This window comes from Rhineura floridana, chromosome 1, assembly GCF_030035675.1.
Source record: "Rhineura floridana isolate rRhiFlo1 chromosome 1, rRhiFlo1.hap2, whole genome shotgun sequence".
Lineage (NCBI taxonomy): Eukaryota > Metazoa > Chordata > Lepidosauria > Squamata > Rhineuridae > Rhineura > Rhineura floridana.
The window spans coordinates 22,894,255-22,913,730 of NC_084480.1; the positions used below are offsets into that span (position 1 = coordinate 22,894,255).

Consider the following 19,476-nt stretch of genomic DNA (forward strand, 5'->3'; position numbering starts at 1 on the left):
TGAACTATCTGTCAGTGTTGACGTTGCCTCCTCCACCATTTCTTTCTGAACCAGGGTAATTACCCACATTAACATGCAGGGCCGGTTATAAAGGGCGGCCAGGTTGGGCACTGGCCCAAGGCCCCTAGAGCTACAGGAGCCCCTGAGGAGCCCTCTGCTCCCCTTCTGCGATCCGTGCCCCCCACGCCCCCCCCTTACCTGTCAGCCAGCTTTTTAGCATTGCCCTTAATGAAGATGGCGGCCGCAACTTCCCTAAGGTACTGAAGCCGCTGCTGCCATCTTAGTTGATGGCAGAGATGTGTGCGCGTAGCATGCACGTGTGCCATCAACAAAGATGGCGGCAGAGGCTTCACTCCCCTTAGGGAAACCGCAGCCGCCATCTTCATTAAGGGCAATGGTAAAGACTAGACAGGTAGGGGGGCCGTGGGCCGTGGGGGGGCACGCGCACGTGCATACATGCACGCACGCACACACACACCGGGGGCCCAGGGCAAGCTGATGCCCAAGGGCTCCCGCATGCCTGGAGCTGGCCCTGTTAACATGCACAACCCCATGTTCTTGTGCATGTGCCTAGCATTCAAAAAGCACTCTTGGAAAGCTGGAATCACCCTTAAGTGCACCCATTTTGCATTCCAACAGTTGGCATAATTCGACCAAGCCTTCTGGATAAACGCAAGCATAAATGAAATGAGTGGAACCTTTGATAACTGGAGAAAATCAGAAGTTGGACTGCTGTGAGAATCATACAGTAGCCCTGCTAAAGTCACCACTTTTTTAATTAGTCCTTTGCCTGTGTGTTTGATAGCATCTGGGCTTGCACAAATATACCAGGTGAAGGTTTTCCTGGAATGAGATGAGAAAAGCTTCACCTATTATGTAATAGTCTTGTGTTTGCTTTTGGAGTCAATAAAACAAATAATATGTCTATAACTGGCAATGATCAAACATTCTGAAAGAACCTGTTGTTTTCTTTCCTACAGAAGGATTCTATGCTTTCAAGGTAATGCAAAATCTGTGATATATAGGGTGAGAGAAGGTGGGGAGTTTGTCCCTTTGTATTAAAAGGATTCTCCCTTTACTCTACAACATCGCTCACCTCCTGCCATGGAATATAATGGGTACCTTTTCTGCACAGCAAAGTCAGTGTGTAGAATAGAAACCACACAGCTCTAATGTTTCTTATCTAGGAAAACATGCTCTCATAATCACAGGTAAGAACTACCGCCCTCCTCTTAAATTCTGCAAAGCAGCTGAAACCACTTCCATTCACAGGTGAATCTTGTCATGTAATTCTGAACCTGACAACATGATGGGTTTTTGGTGAGGTCCCAGGTGAGCAACTGTATTAGCAACTGCAGCTGTAGGCTTGGATAACTACCTGCAGCTTTGGAATCCCCCCCCCATCATGTCAATACATTTACCTTATTTTTTTATATTATTATTTTTTGGGGGGATAGCAAAAATCTTTCCTCATGGAGGGATAGAGAGTGAGCAGGCCATAGTTATCCATTTCTATGGAGCATTTGTATACAGATCTTGTAAATGTCTCTATTTACATGATAGAACACTTCTGTTCAGCTGCCTGCTTAATATCAGTGAAGGTTGCTTGAGCCTTTTCTTTGATAGTGTCCATGTCCATGTTCTGGATGTTCTGAAGTTGTCTGAGAATAAAATCCTTGTCCTCTTCTTCCACTTGATCTTCTGCCATCATTTTCTGAAGGTCTTCCGGCAAGTCCACATCGTCTCCAGCCATCTGGATCTGATTCTCATCTAGTTCGCTCTGAGGAGGGAGAAAAGAGGAGAGGAAGGAAATATAAGTATAGGCAGGCAGGGAGGTGCACTAAAAATGTAAATTTAAATTCTCGCATTAAATTCTGTGCCAAGAAAAACAAAGGAAGCTGCCTTATACTGAGTCAAACCATTGGTCCATCAAGCTCAGTATTGTCTACACTGACTGGCAGCAGCTCTCTAGTGTTTCCGGCAGGGGACATTCCCGGCCCTACTTGGAGATGCTGGGGATTGAAGCTGGGTCTTTCTGCATGCAAAGCAGATGCTCTACCACTAAGCGACAGTCCTTCCCCAAAAACCTATTGCACCGATTGTAAGTTTAGACAGAAACATTTAGTAATTGCTATTACTCTTTTCCATCCCTTTTAATTTCTTAATGTGTCTTATTCCTATTTATTGTCAAACCTTATTTTTTGGATTGTCATATTTCGCCAAGACATTGTTACCATTATAACATCATATCTATACCCTGAAGGCCTTTGGAGGCATGGTACCCACAGGAGATGGGTAGCAACCCCTAGTATAGTGTTTTCCTTGGAAATGTTATTGGGCATTAATCTATGCCATCAAGCATTCTGTTTTCTGACTCAGCTATTGCATGAGGGTTATCTTGCCTATGCACATATACTTTCCTGATTCATTTCAGTGCATATGCCAAAGGAATTAGAGCTGGACCTGCCCCCTCTGTTATAGTAAACGGTAAAGCCTATAGGAACACATGCAGGGATTGGCAACCTATGATCCTCCAGATATTCTTGAACTACAACTCCCATTGGCCCCAGTCAGTATGGCCAAGGGTCAGGAACTGTAGTCCAACATCTGGTGTAGGGATGAACGAATATATCAATGATACTTTCTCTCACTTTCTCATTTTTTCCAATCTCAATTTCAGTTCTCTACATTTCCGCATCAGTTTGCAATTAAAAAACAAATCATGAAAATTCCTCAGCATTTTAGAGGATGTACATGTTTATATGCTATTTTCTCTAATATATGCATCTTTGCAAGCAATTTCCCCCAATATAATGCATTTTTGTATGTTATTTTCACCGATACCTGAATTTTATGCACACTTTCCACTAAACTATACGTTTGTACACATCTGGCTGGGGAACTGCATTGCAAAATTCAGAGAAGGGCAAATGTTGAAATAGAACTTTTTCAGTTCACGTATTGTTTCAGGAAGTATGAATTAGGGTTTCATATTAAAATGTGAACTAAACATAATTTCTCCTCTACCCCTAATATTCTGGAGGGTCACAGATCTCCCACTCCTGACATATAGGATCCCTCTTTCCAACTATGTAGTTCCCCTGAAAACTTCATGAAAACTGTCATCTGCAAATACATACTGAAACAAAATAATACGCTGGTCTTTTATCTACAAAGGATAAACATGTGAGTAAATAACTGGTTAAGCTGCTGGCCAACTATTCTGTTCCTAAAAGGCTATGCTATTCATGCACTGCGCGCACGCACACACACACATTCATTCATTCATTCATATTCACGCCCATTTTTATTCAAATCCACGATCCCATCTTACATTCTGAAACAGCATTGATGCTTATTCCTCTTGGCCTTTAGCTGCTGTCAGGCTTTGTTTTGGAGATGTAATGAAGCATTAATACTTATCTTGGATGGATGAACTGTGTTGTTGTTTAAAAAAATAAAAATCATGTGCGTAAAATGTTGGGTCCATCAGAACTCATAGCAAAAATCTAACCAAAATGGCCATTGTCTGAAGAATGGACTGGTTCCGTTAACAAGGCATTATATAGGAAACAGGAAACAAAGTAAGCCCTATATATACTCACTGAGGCTAACTTCTGAGTTAACAAGGATAGGAATGGTCTGCATTAGGGACGGAAAGATCTGTCAATTTCGGTCCTCTCCAGTCTTAAATTTTCTGTGGTGGCCCCCACTCTCTGGAACTCCCTCCCATGTGATCTTCGACATGCCCCTTCCCTAGATGTATTCCGCAAGGCCCTGAAGACGTGGTTATTCCAACAAGCCTTTGAGGTCCTTGGGATGGGTAAATCGTCATGAGTCTGTCATCTATCGTATGTTGTTAATTTAATTGCTTTTATATGTATTGATGACTGTCCAGTATTTCTATCTATTGTTTTAATGTGATTGCATCTGATATTATTGTATTTTATCTTTTTTAATGTACGTCGCCTAGAGTGGCTAATTGCCAGATACGTGACAAACAAATTAATTATTATTATTATTATTATTATTAAATTCAGTTCTGCAGCAATTTGCAATTTTTTAAAATGCACACTATACCCCAATATATACACATTACTCGGCTGGAAAACTGCATTGCAAAATTTGGAGAAGTGAGAATTTCAAGAGGTAGCTGTGTTATGGTTCTCATTTTGTTTCAGAAAATGTGAATTAGGTAGGTTTACCCTTTAATGCAAGCCAAATCAAATTTCTCCCCCATCCATAGCTGCATGGCATCCTGTTCTGAACATCTTCCAGTGACTGAAAGTCATTATTATAGTTCCTCCGAATTTTCACATAAAAACTTCCAAGGTTTTGTGTTTTCAACGCTTGTTTAGGGGTTGTATCTTAGGAGAGTCCAGAATATGATTACTGAATTCCTTTAAAGTTTGACTCATCACCTGCTAAAAGTCAGAGCCCTATGCCTATTTTGCATCGATTTCATTTAGCAACAACTAATCAAACCCTTTTGTTCTTATGAGTCTCACTTAAAATAACAACAGCGTATCTTTGATCAATTCCTTTGCAGAGCCCTGGGATCTCTGCTGATGAGAGGTGGTCAATTAATTCAATAAATAAACAAACAAATAAATACATCTCATTATTATTATTAATAAAATTTCTATGCTGCTTAAAATCTTGACCTCCTTGGAGGAAAAGAGAGATATAAGTGTAATAAACAAACAAATACGAAGAGTTGTAGCCAACGAAGATGTCCCATTAGTATAAAACCTTCAGCCTGCACAATAGGATTTCCTCTTCCTCTCCCTGCCCCACATGTCTGCTGCACACCCCCAAATCTGTTCTGGGAGTTCCTCCAAGTCTCCGGAGCAGATTAGGGACATGTGGGGAGGAGAAGAGAGGGGTCCTGCTGTTCAGGCAGAAGTCTTTGTGCTAACAGGACAACATCATTGGCTACAACTCCAAGCACTGTGCAAACGTTAAAGAGAGACAAAACCTGGCCATGGACTCACAATTTGACAAACGGACAACAAGGAAAAAGAGAAAAGACTCAAAGCTGAAGGTCAAATGGTTTTAAAAGGAAAATGGTCAGCCCATAGAACCATGTCAACCTCTATGAACAGGCCCACCTAGTGGTCCCTCCTCAGTAAGACGCACATGATTAGGGGCCTAGGAAACAGCCTTTTCAAGTGGTGGCTCATGGTACGTGGAATTTCCTCCCTACTGAGGTGTGTCTGGCCCCAACTCTCTATAGCAGCCTTTCCCAACCAGTGTGCCTCCAGACGTTGTTGGACCACATTTCCCATCTTTCCTGACCATTGGCAATGCTGGCTGAGGCTGATGGGAGTTGTGGTCCAATAACATCTGGAGGCACACTGGTTGGGAAAGGCTGCTCTATAGTTTTAGTCAGCTAGTTAAGTTGCATCTTTTTCGGCAGGCATTTGGAGGAGGAGGAACGTGATTACTACGGCGGCGGCTGCTGCTATTAGTAATTAGTAATCATTTAGTGATTAGTTGTGGGTTTTTAAGATTTGCATTATTTTATGGATTTTACAGTGTATGTGTTTTTAACTTGCGCAAAGGGGTGGTATATAAATTATCTAAATAAAAGAGAATAAATAAGGATACAAGAATGCAGCATTAAAAATGCCATTTCCACTGCCTTGACCAATTTCCCATTGGAAGATGATCTATAAATATTCCAGATAAACAAATAACAATTCATCTATCCATCCAGACAAACTTAAATTGATATTTTTCAGACCTCAGATTTCACTTTTAAGGAAAAGATTTCCCCCCCCACACACTATTAGGGATTGCTGTTGTGGATAAACTATCCACCACCACTAGATGGCATTGTAGGTACTGAGCTGTTTGCTTGTCTAGTTTTGTATGGTGCCCTGACAAACACAGATAGGTCCATTAAATACAGTCAGTAAGGAATAAAATCCTGTTGGGTCCTAAACAGCATAAATAACCCTAAGCAGGCCCATATCCAGTTATTTCTTCCCTGCTCCTCATTAAAAAAACACCAGTGATCCCCTAGAGCAGGGGTTCTCAAAACATTCTACCCCCAGGGCCCTCATGATGGCTGGAAATGACTGAGGTCCACCAGTCACAAAATGATGACAGATGGATGCAGAGTTTGGCACAGTCAGCTGACAATTACTGACATCATTTTCTACTGATATCTAATCCATTTATTTAAATTGCTAAATTCTTTGCATTTTCTTTAAATGGATATTTAAAGAGTTCCACAGCCTAGTTTCCCTCATTCTAAGTATCGGCATTTGCTCTGGAGGTATGGTGACAGACTCCCAGTTTTAGGCAGAACCGGCTGATCCAGAGGCTCTTAAGGGAGGAAACTTTTTCTGTTATATTTTTTCCTTCCCATACAGAGCAGACAAAAGCAGTACCTCTTCACAGAGTGCATTGTTAAGTGATGGAATTAGCTTCCTCAAGATGTTAAGTTTAGACTTAAGACGTGTTCTCTCTTGTCATTACCTTCTGGACCTCTCTTGGAGGTGGCATGCAGAAAAGGTCTTCAGATGATGACCTCAGGGTTCAGGTAGATTCACATGGGAAAAGGTGGTCCTTAGATGGCTTTAAAAGAGGATTAGTCAAATTCATGGAAGAGGACAAGGCTATGCCAATACTGATTCTTGGGGGATTCCACTTTCTACAGACCTCCATTTGGAGAACTGTCCAGTTATTCCTACTCTCTGTTCCTGCTACTTAGCCAACTCCTGATCCGCAAGAGGACCTCTCCTCTTATTCCATGACTGTTAAACTTACTCAGGAGTCTTTGGTGAGGTACCTCGTCAAAAGCTTTTTGAAACTCCAAGTACACCATATCAGCCAGATCACCTCTATCTGTATGTTTGTTGACACTCTCAAAGGACTCTAATGGATTAGTAAAACAGGACTTACCATTGCAGAAGCCATGCTGGCTCTGTTTCAGCAAGGCTTGCTCTTCTATATGGTTGGTCATTTTATCTTTAACAATACTTTCTACCGGTTTCCCCAGGACAGAAGTTAAGCTAACCAGCCTGTAATTTCTGGGATCCCCCTGGATCCCTTCTAAAGATTGGTGTTACATTGGTCATTTTCCAGTCCTCAGGTATGGAGGTGGATCTGAGGGACAAATTCAGAGCTTGGAAAAGTTACTTTTTTGAACTACAACTCCCATCAGCCCCAGCCCCAGCCAGTCTGGACAAATTACATATTTTTGTTAGAAGATCAGCTATCTCACGTTCGAGTTCTTTATTTGTTTATTTATTTATTTTCTTGGATTTGTTAGATGCCCACCTGGCAGGTTGTCCTGCCACTCTGGGCGACATACAATAAAATACATGGTACATTCAATATAAAAACATATACACAAAAATTAAAACCACAAACTAATGACTACAAAACCTGAAAAACCTAACCCACCTCAACAGCCTGGTTGAAGAGCCAGGTCTTCAAGGCCCAGCGGAAACACATCAAGGAGGGGGCCTGGCGGAGGTTGGTTGGTAAGGAATTCCATAGACAGGGGGCCACAACTGAGAAGGCTCTCATCCTAGTCCTCACCAATCTAGCTGCTTTAACTGGAGGAATATGGAGTAGACCCTTCGTGGTCGATCTTGTTAAACGGCACCCCTGGTGATAATGGAGGCGTCCCTTTAGGTAGACTGGCTGGCATCAAATAGGGTCTTAAAAGTTAAAGTCACTACCTTGAATTTGGCCCGAGTAACCACTGGTAACCAGTGCAACTCCTTGAGCACTGGAGTGGTATGATCTCGGCGGCGGCTGCCTTTAATCAGGCGAGTTGCCGCATTCTGCACTAATTGCAGCTTACGGACCATTTTCAAGGGTAGACCCACATATAGTGCATTACAATAATCTAAGCGAGATGAAACCAAAGCATGCACCACCGAAGGGAGCAGACGGCTAGGGAGGTAGGGGTGTATGAGATGAAGTTGAATTCTCAAGTGGATATCATCCGGACCCGGCAATTTGTTAGTTTCGTTTTGACTGTTAAGCTTAGAACTTCATCTCTCGTCACCACTATTTGCCTCAGACTCTGTGTCAGACCGTGGACAGCTCTGAGAGCAATAAAGAACTTCCTCCAGTAAACTGCAAAACTCAACTAATGGAGATTTTACTTTGATGCAAATAGCACATCGTTAAGACTCTGAAAAACAATGGTCTAGCCTGGATTCTCACATGGATCTCACTATGGCAGGAGTGATGAACCTCTGGTTCACAGGCCAAACGTGGCCCACCAGGCCTCCCCATTTGGCCCACGAGGCTGTTTTGGGGAAGTCACACCCACTTGCCCTACATCTGACATCACACATGACATCAGGTGTGGGATAGATAAGGGTGAAGTGTCAAAGGAACTTAAAGTAGGCTCCTGATTGTTCCTTTGCTGGAGCAAGGCATGCTCCCAACCCCCCATCGAGCATGCCATGCTCAAGGAGGGGGAAGCGGAAAGTGCCTCTAAGTGCTGCTCTTTGAAGCCGCCATGTGCACTGGGGTGCAAAGCAGAAAGGAAGCAAAAGGCTATTCTGCACTCTCCCTTTCAAGCTCCAATGACGCAGGTTGAAAGGAGCAGCACGGGGCAGGCTTTGCAAGCCTTCCTGCACTCCCCCTTTAAACGTCTGACATCAGGATTTTGACAGGTGGATGGGGCAACCCACCTGTCAATCACATGACTTGTCACATGACTGGCAGGTGGGTGGCCCTGCCCACCTGTCAAAGTTGGCCCACAGAATGCCCACCTGTCCACTATGGAGTAATCACCATACAGGTAAGATAATGTTTTGCAAATCCATCATAACCCTAATTTGGCAATTTAGATTCTAATTGATTGTAGGTAGTATTGGCACTAGCTAGAGCATTAAGACAAATATTCTAAAAAGTATATTATATAGCCACAAAAGTTGCTGTATACTATAGTCAGCATGGGATTTTTGCATTCTGCAATGTTAAATCAAAACTACTTCTCATGCCATTCGGATGCTTCCCATAAGCTCATTTCAAAACAAACCTTACAAAACTTATAGCCCTGAACTCAGAAACGCTTGTTTAACAACCCTCTCAATTTTCATGGCGATACACAAAACAGTTGGAGAGAATCAAGAGTTCAAAGTGTAAAAAGAGAGAGAGAGAGAACAGAACCCTTTGGGACTGTTCACAGAGTACCTGTAATTCTATTACTGACCTTGCCCCATACTCTGACCTTCATCTTCTGCAGTTTAAAGGTTTAAAAAATGCCTGGCTGATTTTTAATTAATTTAAGAAATTTAGCATTGAACTCAATGATGTCAGGCATGCTCAGTAAGAACTGTGAGTGATTGGGTTTTCTCATCCAGCGAAACGAACCTTAGTTTGGGTGTAACCGTTTCCTCTCATACTGATTGCAATGCAAACCCAGTCAGGAAAGTAGATTTTTACATTTTATGTACAAATTCTGGGTCACTCAAATAGAGGGCACAGGCAAAACAAAACAATTTCTTAATTTATTACTTTTTTTAAAAGTCACCTCTGATCTTACCTTTGGGAGTCTGTACTTTTCTGGCAAATGAACCCTCAGGACAGCTCTCTCTGCCTTTTGTTGTGCAAAAGCTGCCTCTCTCTCCATTCTGGGAAGAGAAATGGGAGGTTTTGTAAATCATAGATTGGTGGGGGAAAGGGGGCTCTACCAGCACGCACGCACGCACGCACACATGCACACACACACACAAGAAGAAAACGCGGAAAACCACAAAAGTGCAGGATAATATAAAGCAGAAAATGTCTAATGGAGAAAATACCTAACAGAGAAAATATGGAACGAAGTACAATAAAGTGTGTTTTGAGTATCTTCTTCAAGGGATCAGCTGTAACTTGGGCAGGGAATCTTAAGCCTGAGAACCAAATGCAGCCCTCTAGGCTAGGGTTGGGGGAGAAATTCGGTTCAGTTTGCATTTAAAGCCCAGTTGATAAAATCACACTTCCTGAAACAATGTGAGAACACAACCATCCTTCAAATTCATACTTATCTGAATTTTGCGCTGCAGTTTTCCAACCAAGCAATGGTTACAAAAAGGCATATATTAGGGGGAAAGTGTGCACAAAATGAATATATTGATGAAAATAACGTGCAAAGAAGCATTATATTATATTATATTATATTACATTATATTATATCCCACCCTCTCAGTAGGAGCCCAGAGCAGTATTAGGAGATATTGCTTGCAAAAATGTGTACATTAGTCAAAACTGCATACAGACATGTTTATTAAGAGAAATTTGCACTAAAATGCTGAAGAATTTTCATGAGGATTTCTTTTTTAAAAATTCACAAATTGCTGGAGAAATGTGAAGAACCAAATTTAAGATCAGAAAAATGAGAAACAGAGAACCAAAACTGACAGGTCATTCCATCCCTACTCTAAGCCTCTATATCTGGTCCATGGGACTGTTCCCAGGCTATCCGTCTTCCTCAGCCACACCCTTTTTTTTCTACGCCAGACCCTTCACTTTGCTTCACCTCTTCCTTGAGTGTTTTTGCTGGGCTGCAATGTGTCCTTGAACCAGAGCTTGGAAAAGTTACTTTTTTGAACTACAACTCCCATCAGCCCCACCCAGCATGGCCACTGGATTGGGCTGATGGGAGTTGTAGTTCAAAAAAGTAACTTTTCCAAGCTCTGCCTTGAACCCTGGTAATGCCTTTTGCCTGCCTGGATGGAGGATGGAGAAGGGCCTATGATTGTGTGTAGAAACTGGTCTACTGCACACAGTTAAAATTTACATTCTTTGCCCCACCCACTTGCCTCTCCCACCACTGGCATCTTGCCCTTGGAAGGTTGCCCAGAAGGGAATATGGCCCTTGGGCTGAAAAAGGTTCCTCACCCCTGAATGTGGGACCTTCTACGTGCCGAGCATGTGCTTTACCACTAAGCCAAGCTCCTGCTATCTAAACTGGAGAGAGCACTGGCATGTTCCGGTCATAGAAGGATCAGAATGAGAGAAATCTGCCAAATATCACTTTACTGAAGTTTCAAGGCACCGTCACATAGAAGACAACAGAGGAAAAAAAGAACACCTAAGAAACATTTGTTGTTGTATGCCTTCAAGTCGATTATGACTTATGGCAACTCTATTAATCTTTTTTTGGATATATTTATTGGGTTTTCAAGGTAAGAGGTATTCAGAGGTGGTTTACCATTGTCTTCCTCTAGGCTCCCAGTATTCCCAGGCGGTCTCCCATGCAAGTACTAACCAGGCCTGGCCCTGCTTAGCTTCCAAGATCAGCTGAGATCCGGCGTGTTCAGGGTAGTATGGCCATAGGCTTTAAGAAACGTTTAGCATTTACTAAAAGCCATTAAAAATACTCATCTTCTAGCAACATCTATCTGAAGAGGTAGGAACATAAGAAGAGTCCTGTCTAGTGCAGCATTCTGTTTCTCGCAGTGGCCAGTAAGATACCTCTGAGAAGCCACTAGCAGGGCATGGAGACAACAGCGCCCTCCTGCTGTTGCATCCCAACAACAAGTCAGTGACACACCGGCTTCGAACATGAAAATACCATATAGTAGCTATCCTAGTAGTTGGCCAACATCTAAAGACCTGTGCTGGTTCAGGCCACAGCTCCATCTAGTGCATCCTTCTGCTTCCCACGTGTCCTTAGGGAAGCCCCCAACTGAGCATGAAGACTGTTATCATTGGCATATACTATCTCTGAGCATGGAATATGCAATGCATGTTAAATGCTCTGAGCATTGAGGATGCACTCTACATAAATTCAAAGTATCATTAGTATTAATAGCTAAAGCAATGGTTCCAAAATGGGGAAGTGGGAACCTTTGGGTGTGTGGGGCGTGTGTGGAGGGAAGACAAAGTTCAAGGGAGGTTTCAAAGGAGGGTTGGGGTTATGATGCTTTCCTTATCTACCACCCAAGACACATGGGGTGGTTGAATGCCTTCTAGCAGAAGAACTCTACAGATACCCGCTGAATAGGCAGGTGTGGCGCCATACCACTCCACTATTCTGAACAGATATGGGAAGAAGGGAGTTCAGAAAAAAAAATACTGCTTTGTTCATGTGTTGTGCATTGCTTTAGGAAGGAGGGTCAGAGAACTCCCTGCTCCATCACCCCCCAGATTAGTTCTTCCTTCTGAGACCACATTTCATGCATTAGTGATTCCCCAGAGGGTTGCCAGCTTTTGAACCAACCTTTTGAACAGTAGCTGTGCCTTTAACAGTAGTGTGATGTGGACACCCCAGCAGGTGCATCCTCTAAAAAGCTCCCATTTCTCTCAAGGTGCTGTAAGGCACAAGAGGAGGTCAGGGCATTTTTTCCCTGATCTATTGGCAACCCAACCTGTAATGCTTGCTGTATGGTAGGATGAGAAAGACCATAGTAACAGGGCTGTTTCTGTGTGCCCCTAGCGGGGCTGGGGTTTAGAGCAGCCTTTCCCAACCAGTGTGCCTCCAGATGTTGTTGGACCACAACTCCCATCAGCCTCAGCCAGCATTGCCAATGGTCAGGAAAGATGGGAATTGTGGTCCAACAACATCTGGAGGCACACTGGTTGTGAAAGGCTGGTTTAGAGGATACATGGTTGGGAAATAAGGTCCAATGCTTAAGGCCATTCTCATGTCTCTAAATCACTCTGTTTTGTAGTTCATTAATTGCAATGAACTGAGGTAACAAGAATTATCCACTGAATGAAACACATTTTATTTTTTTTCAGTGGCCTGCCATATAATTGTGCTATCACTTCTGTGGCCAAATAACATTCATGATACTTGGTTGTGCACTGAGAGCTGTATCACTCGTTTGTCCTTTGCTGACTTTGAATATCTGGCAATATAGTAAGTACAGGAAAACAGGGAAATGAGAGGAAAAGAGGAAGGTCATAAGGGATTTAATCGGGTCTGATCCACTGATTCACTGTGTGACCTTTGGCAAGTCATTTAATGTCTGTGAACTTCAGTTTATTCAGCTGTAAATTACAACGAGGAGGGAAATGTTGCATCCATTTTCAAGTTCTCTTGATGAGCTGTTTATTGAGCATTCATCTTGATTTGTTTGCACAAAGTGTGTGAGAAGATTAGAAGACCTCAGCTACTAACTACTGAGCACTCATTATAATTGGTTTGCGGGGAGGTTAGACTGCGTTGTGCCAAGGAAGTATTCCACACATTCCAGTGTATTTTCGCATCAGTTCCTTACTACAAAAAGTCTGATGGGGGCTGGGAAGACAGCTTTGTTGTGCAAGAGCATCAAATCAACATTAACTGCACAACAATTTGCTGGTATACAATTGAACCCCACCCCAAAATGGTGACATTCTGGAAGTGCCCTAAATCAACTGTTTCATAGTGGCTGCTTTTTTCCCTTCTATGTGTTGTCCTGGATACAAAGTTTAATTCCAATCTTGATTCTGTTTTCCGCCAAGCAACACCATTTAGCATTTAATGTCACCTGACTAAAAATAAAAAAGTACTGAAAAGCATCCTCAATCTATGCAAAGGGTTTTTTTCCCCCAGATTTTGGAGGAGATGTGGAGGGGTTATAAATTTACAGTACAAAGAAGTTTAATGTAAGAGTCTATACATTTAGAAGTTCATATCACAAAAATGGCAACCTATAAATATAATCCTGGTTTGTCTTAAATTCCATAAATAATTAACCTTACACCATTAATCATCTTAGATGTGTGATTTAGACAAGCATTGTGTAATTCACCATTAATGAAATGATGCACTGGAGATTTGAAATTCAATTGTTTTTGTTGCTGTAAGTGTGCCTGGCTTTAATGCTTTCATTACTGAACCCTCTCATTTTGCTTTGCATGACTGTACACCAGCCTTTCCCAACCAGTGTGCCTCCAGATGTTATTGGACCACAACTCCCATCTTTCCTGACCATTGGCAATGCTGGCTGAGGCTGATGGGAGTTGTGGTCCAACAACATCTGGAGGCACACTGGTTGAAAAAGGCTGCTGTACACTAAGTACAGGTAGATTACTGATAGATACTATTTGACAATTGTAACATTTTTAACAGCTTTTCTACAACTATAAAAATACCCAGCTTTATTTTAACAAGTAAGAAGTGTGTGTGTGTGTGTGTGTGTGTTTGATGACATAGGAAGGACAAATAAATATGCTTAAAATTTTTAAATCAGTAGATTCTCCTCTAGGTAAAGAGAATCAAATTACAGCAGACTGTACATCCATTTTTGCATAATTGGAATGATGACTCATAGGAGAAAAAAAGCAGCCAGGGATTATTTTAAGTACATTATATTGCACTTTCAAAGAGAGACTCACATAACAATGAGCAATACTTTTCTTATGTATTCAATTTTTTAGGGGGGGATGCAAATTTGTACCATTCATTTAGTCTACAGAAATAAAATAAAAAAACCACCCAAACAATGCAGGCATTGTGTTTAACTGGTCAAAATGTTTGAGTGGATAGGGGCAGTGTGAAATTATGTCAGATCCACAAGTATATTCATCTTTTTACAGCTATTATTTTGGAGTTAAGATCTGGGCTGTCTCAGTTATTTCTCTTTTTCCTCTCCAAGGAATCTGGAGGAAGGAAATTAGAATGCTATAGGGAAATTCTAGAGTGACCAACATAACTTTTGTAAGCTTCTTTACATACTATATTTATTATATATTATATTTACATTTACATCATATTTTGTGTTTTAGATAATATTATTTGAACTCCAATTAACATTAAACTGTTTGTTAACTGGATTGATCTTCTCTGCAAAAATAATCAAGAAGTATGCCACGGATAGTTTAAATGCTTTCTTTTTATTGTGTTTTAAAAGATGCAACCAGTGTAACAGTTTTGCAACCTCAAGAATTTATCTGCAACTTGGATAATTCTATTATCTAAAAGTATGAATAATAATTAAAAAACACATCTTTAGCAATATATATATAAAGACCTAATGTTTCATGGACAAGTGTCAAACCTATGGTAATCTATATTGGAAACTGTCTGTGTGTGTGAAATTCTGACAAATTACCTGTGACCAACATAACGTGACAATTTGTTGTCAGGCACCCACAAACAATTGCTTCCAAAGTAAGATCCTGTGCATATGACACTTTACTATGCATTCACAAGCAGCAGGTCAGCATTAAGTCCATGTGGGAAGTTGTAATGCCTATGGGAATTTCACAATAAATTTCCCCCAGCAAATTTTCTTTTCAATTTCCCTGTCTCAAACTCAACAATAACAAAGTTGCCAACTGATACCAGTACTTTAGTGGATGTTTCTGCTTCTTGGCTTTCATTCAAGATAATCATATTGCCAATAGGGGTATTAGTCCCTGTATTTGTGGCATTTATTTTAAATTATGTGAAAAATTAATTTGTGTTCAAAACGGCTTTCAACCTTGCACAGGGTTGTATTGTTCTTTTTTTTTTTTTTTCAATAATTTTTATTCAGATTTTCATAAAACATACAAGACAAAATCATAAAACATTCAAAGACAAAAAACAAAATCAAAAATAGTTAAACAAAAAGAAAAAAAGAAAAAAAAAAACAAAAATAAAAAATAAAGAGTAAAATATTGACTTCCCATTTGTCAAAGATCAAATCAGTTATAAGTCTATAATATATAACAATCCTGTCTCTTAAGTCATATTATAAAATCACTTTCCTCCAGTAGTTATCTTACTTAATCATCAAATCTCATAAACATTACTTTATTCTTTCCACAAAAAGTCAAAGAGAGGTTTCAATTCTTTAAGAAGTATATCTATCAATTTTTTTTTCCAGATAAGCATATCGATTAATCCATCTCATTACTAATTATGATAATCTTATTGTCATAACCATAGTCAAAATAAACATTTCAATTAATCCATCACATCAGAATCTGTTAGGTTCAATAATTTCAGTAGCCATTGTTCTATTATCTCTATTAGTTCCATTTTCCATCTTCCATCTTCAGTAGTCTTGTTAAGTCCAGTAATTTCAATATCCAATCTTCCATTATCAGTATTCCATAATAATCTTGCTGTCAAAGCCATAGTCATATAGTAAGAGTCTGATGGGGATTACCTCTATCCCAAATATTTTCTTGCCATCCATTCTGAATAGGTTGCTGAAATACTGCTGTAAAATCATATCTCTGTTCTTTTTTTCAAAATACACTGGGTCATCTCTTAAAAGTTTTTCCATTGTCACATGGCTGCAGTTAATTCCATAGATTTTCTCTATATTGGGCTCCATCACATCATTCCAGTCCAGAAGATTATCCATGCCATTGATAACTTTATCTCTAGAATCTTCATTCATTTCTTCAGAGATAACATTGAGTTCCAAACAATAGATTTTATTTCTAAAGTCCATAGACTCCAAATCTTGTTCCTGTTCCACGTTGGTTCCAATCTCCGGGATCTCCTCTCTCACAGGGACCCCTATTCCAGTCTCCAGGGTCACCTCTCTCACAGGGACCCCTGTTCCAATCTCCGGGGTCTCCTCTCTCACAGGGACCCCTTCCAGGGTCACCTCTCTCACAGGGACCCTTATATCTTTAATCTCCTGCTTCATTTTACTCAATTCAATTTTCATTATCTCAATCTCATCCATTATTTTCTGAAACATAGTTATTTCCAGATTTTCAGCCACTTTCTTAATTGCCATTTTAAAAGAAAAATATAGGAAAACCACTTCTTATTTCAGCAACAATTGGGTTAATACTCCAAACTTGGTGACATCACAGTATAAACAGAGCAGACAGCCTTATCTCTCCAATAGTTAAGTAAACAAAATGCAGTTCCCAGGATCGAAACAATTAATGGCAATCGTCAAGAAACAGATTCGTCAAAATAAAATAGACCAAAAAGAGAGTAGTCTCAAAACAGTATAATATTTTTCAAAATAAAAATCTGGAATAGAAATCCCTCTTCTGTGTATATCTTTAGAATGCAAATCCAGGACAGCTTTTTGCAACAAAAACAGAGATAAGCTATTAATTAGTGCGTAGCAGAGAGAAGTTATGGCTCCCCAGTGAGATGTCAAAAACTGATCAATCTGGCAAATCTCTTTTAAACAGCAACAATTTAAGTCAAGTAAAAGAAAAATATAGAAAGAAGGGTGCTTGCCTGTTAGTGCGTTCTCTCTTAGAAGATAAGGTGAACGTTCGCTTTATCAGATAGAGCTTGCTGTTAAAAATCCGTCCCACCTTCGTCGGCTGGACCTCGTCCCATAAATTAATGAGATCTGGTCGTCCCAACAAAAATAGGCTTTGAGGTTAATCTCTTCGTTTCTCCCTACCCGGGAGAAGTTTAATCAGTCAAAAAAAAAAGAAAAAACTGACTGATATATCTGAATAAGCTTCTTTTGAGGCAGGAGCCCGTCTCAAAAGCAGGCACAGGCTAAGTCACCCTTCCCGGAAGTCACAGGGTTGTATTGTTCTGAGGCAAAGCAAGAGTCAGCTTCCGAGATGAATGTTTGTTTCTCTAGATGATTGCATCTGGTCAGTGTAGCTAGGGAGAGCCAACGAAGACCGGCCTGCCTCCTTGATACATCTGAGTGGAAGGGGATACATGCTTCAAGAAAACTGGTGAGGGTCTTGTAGAAAAATATCAGTTCTACCCTTTTCTCTACCAAAAATTTCTAAACCAAAACTTTTCAGAGAAAGAAGTATGACAATCCTAAAGAGGGATTTAAATAGCACACATGACAACACATTTACGCTATGCAAGTTGCACATTGTGGTATTATGTTCATTACGAGAACTGTTGCATTTAAAGCACTCTTCAGGTAATGGCATATTTTCTTGATGCTAACAACCTCAAAGAAGAGAATAAAGTTAAAGCTTGTAGATTTTAATTTTAATTTGTTGGGGGGAAGGATGTGTTTTGGTGACCAACATAACACCACATTGTGCAACTTACATAGCATAAATGTGTTGTCATGTGTGTTTTTTAAATCCCTTTTTAGGACTGTCATAATTCTTTCCCTGAGAATTTCATAATTATTAGGCTTCTTATTTGTGCTATGTCATCAATGTACAGCAACTTACAGAGTTTTATTATCCTAAGCTCATCTGATTTTGTTCCTAACAAAATTTTTTCTCAGTTTCCAAATGAGAAAGCAAAACTATCAATACAATGAAGAGTCATTAACCTATCATCTGTTTTCTTGTGTACGTCTTTAACTGAAGATCGTTTAAAAACAGAGGAATTTGAGTCATCTTGCATGCCATGCTTCTGATTGTTTTACTCATGTGCAAAATGCCAATTTGAAAAACTATTGACAGATTATGACATTTTGGAAAATTATCTTTAAAATTATATGGAATATGTTAACTGTATATGAAAATGAAAAATGTCTCTGTAGGTTGACATTTTAATGGAATTATGCTGTAGTGTAATTCTCATGGAGGTAGTGGCATGAAAAATCAATGGAACTTCTTGAGAGTAAATAGCATAAAGACATTGCCCACATATGCCTCCTGTGGTTTTATTCTTGAGAGCTGGCTGAGACATAGAAATCATAGAATAGTAGAGTTGTAAGGGGCCTATAAGGCCATCGTGTCCAACCCCCTGCTCGATGCAGGAATCCAGGTTAAAGCATCCCCGACAGGTGGCTGTCCAACTGCCTCTTGAGTGCCTCCAGTGCTGGAGAGCCCACCACCTCCCTCCCCGGCAGTATGGATCAGTTACATGCCAATAATACAGGAACGTATACTCACTTCTCCTGTATCATTTGCTTTTGATATTCCTCATATTCTTCCCGGGTCATTCTGGCTGCTGTAGCTGGATCAGTAGGAGCAGCTTCATCCTTGTTTACTTCACCCCCTCCGCCAAGTCCCAATTTTTTCACTTGGTTGCTCAACATATTTTTCATTAGAAAAGCCATTTTCCCCTTCTCTTTCCCCCTCCCCCCCAAAATGCTGCCTTCCTAAAAAATTGAAAAACCAGCCAAGAACAGAAAAACACAGCCTTGAAAGAAAAGAATAAACTAGCCAGCAAATGGAATTTTTACCACCCTGCACAGATCTTGAAGGGCACCGTGCTAGTGAAAACACAACGCCAAACTCAGATTGTTATGCATAATCTGGATTAACGCAGTGAATTCCTTAGTATCCACAGGCAGATGGTTCAGATTACTCAGAGGAAAAAATAATTAGATGCAGCTACCTACTTTTTTATATTAATACCTTAAGCCAATTTTAATTTTTAGAAAAACAAAAAGAAAAAATGGTTAACATTGAGACAATACTAGGATTTCCTTCGTTTTGAGACCTTTAAAGGATGCCGCTGATTGATCAAAGTGCTTGGATTTAAATGGTGGGACCTGGTTGATTACATGAGTACTGTGATAGGGGTCAGCAAATCATGTTACGGTAAGGTAAGGGCGACAAAGAGGGAATTCTTTGCTGCCTCTATTGCATCAGCAGAGTGCTGTCCCAGGAGGTTGTTCCAAGTGGTCCGAAGCCTGGTCGGTCCAGCTGCTCAGGAACCCTTGGAACAGT

At 40.5% G+C, this 19,476-nt stretch overlaps 1 protein-coding gene and 1 pseudogene across 1 annotated transcript; both read right to left on the reverse strand.

Annotated features, from left to right (window-relative positions):
• Positions 1-240: 240 nt before the first annotated feature.
• Positions 241-18,860, reverse strand: CPLX4 (complexin 4). Its single transcript, XM_061607428.1, has 3 exons — positions 18,694-18,860; positions 9,524-9,611; positions 241-1,780 (listed from the first exon to the last, which is right to left on the reverse strand). The coding sequence occupies exons 1-3, from the start codon at positions 18,858-18,860 to the stop codon at positions 1,553-1,555; spliced, it is 483 nt and encodes a 160-aa protein (XP_061463412.1). The 3' UTR covers positions 241-1,552.
• Positions 11,185-11,302, reverse strand: LOC133375890 (5S ribosomal RNA; annotated as a pseudogene).
• Positions 18,861-19,476: the final 616 nt, after the last annotated feature.

Excerpts from the sequence above, each read along its gene's own strand:
- CPLX4 (XM_061607428.1), bottom strand. The coding sequence starts at position 18,860 with ATGGCTTTTCTAATGAAAAATATGTTGAGCAACCAAGTGAAAAAATTG. Across the intron at positions 9,612-18,693 it reads AAGCAAATGATACAGGAGAA|AATGGAGAGAGAGGCAGCTT; the intron begins GTGAGTATACGT and ends TTCTCTTCCCAG. Across the intron at positions 1,781-9,523 it reads AAAAGTACAGACTCCCAAAG|AGCGAACTAGATGAGAATCA; the intron begins GTAAGATCAGAG and ends CTCCCTCCTCAG.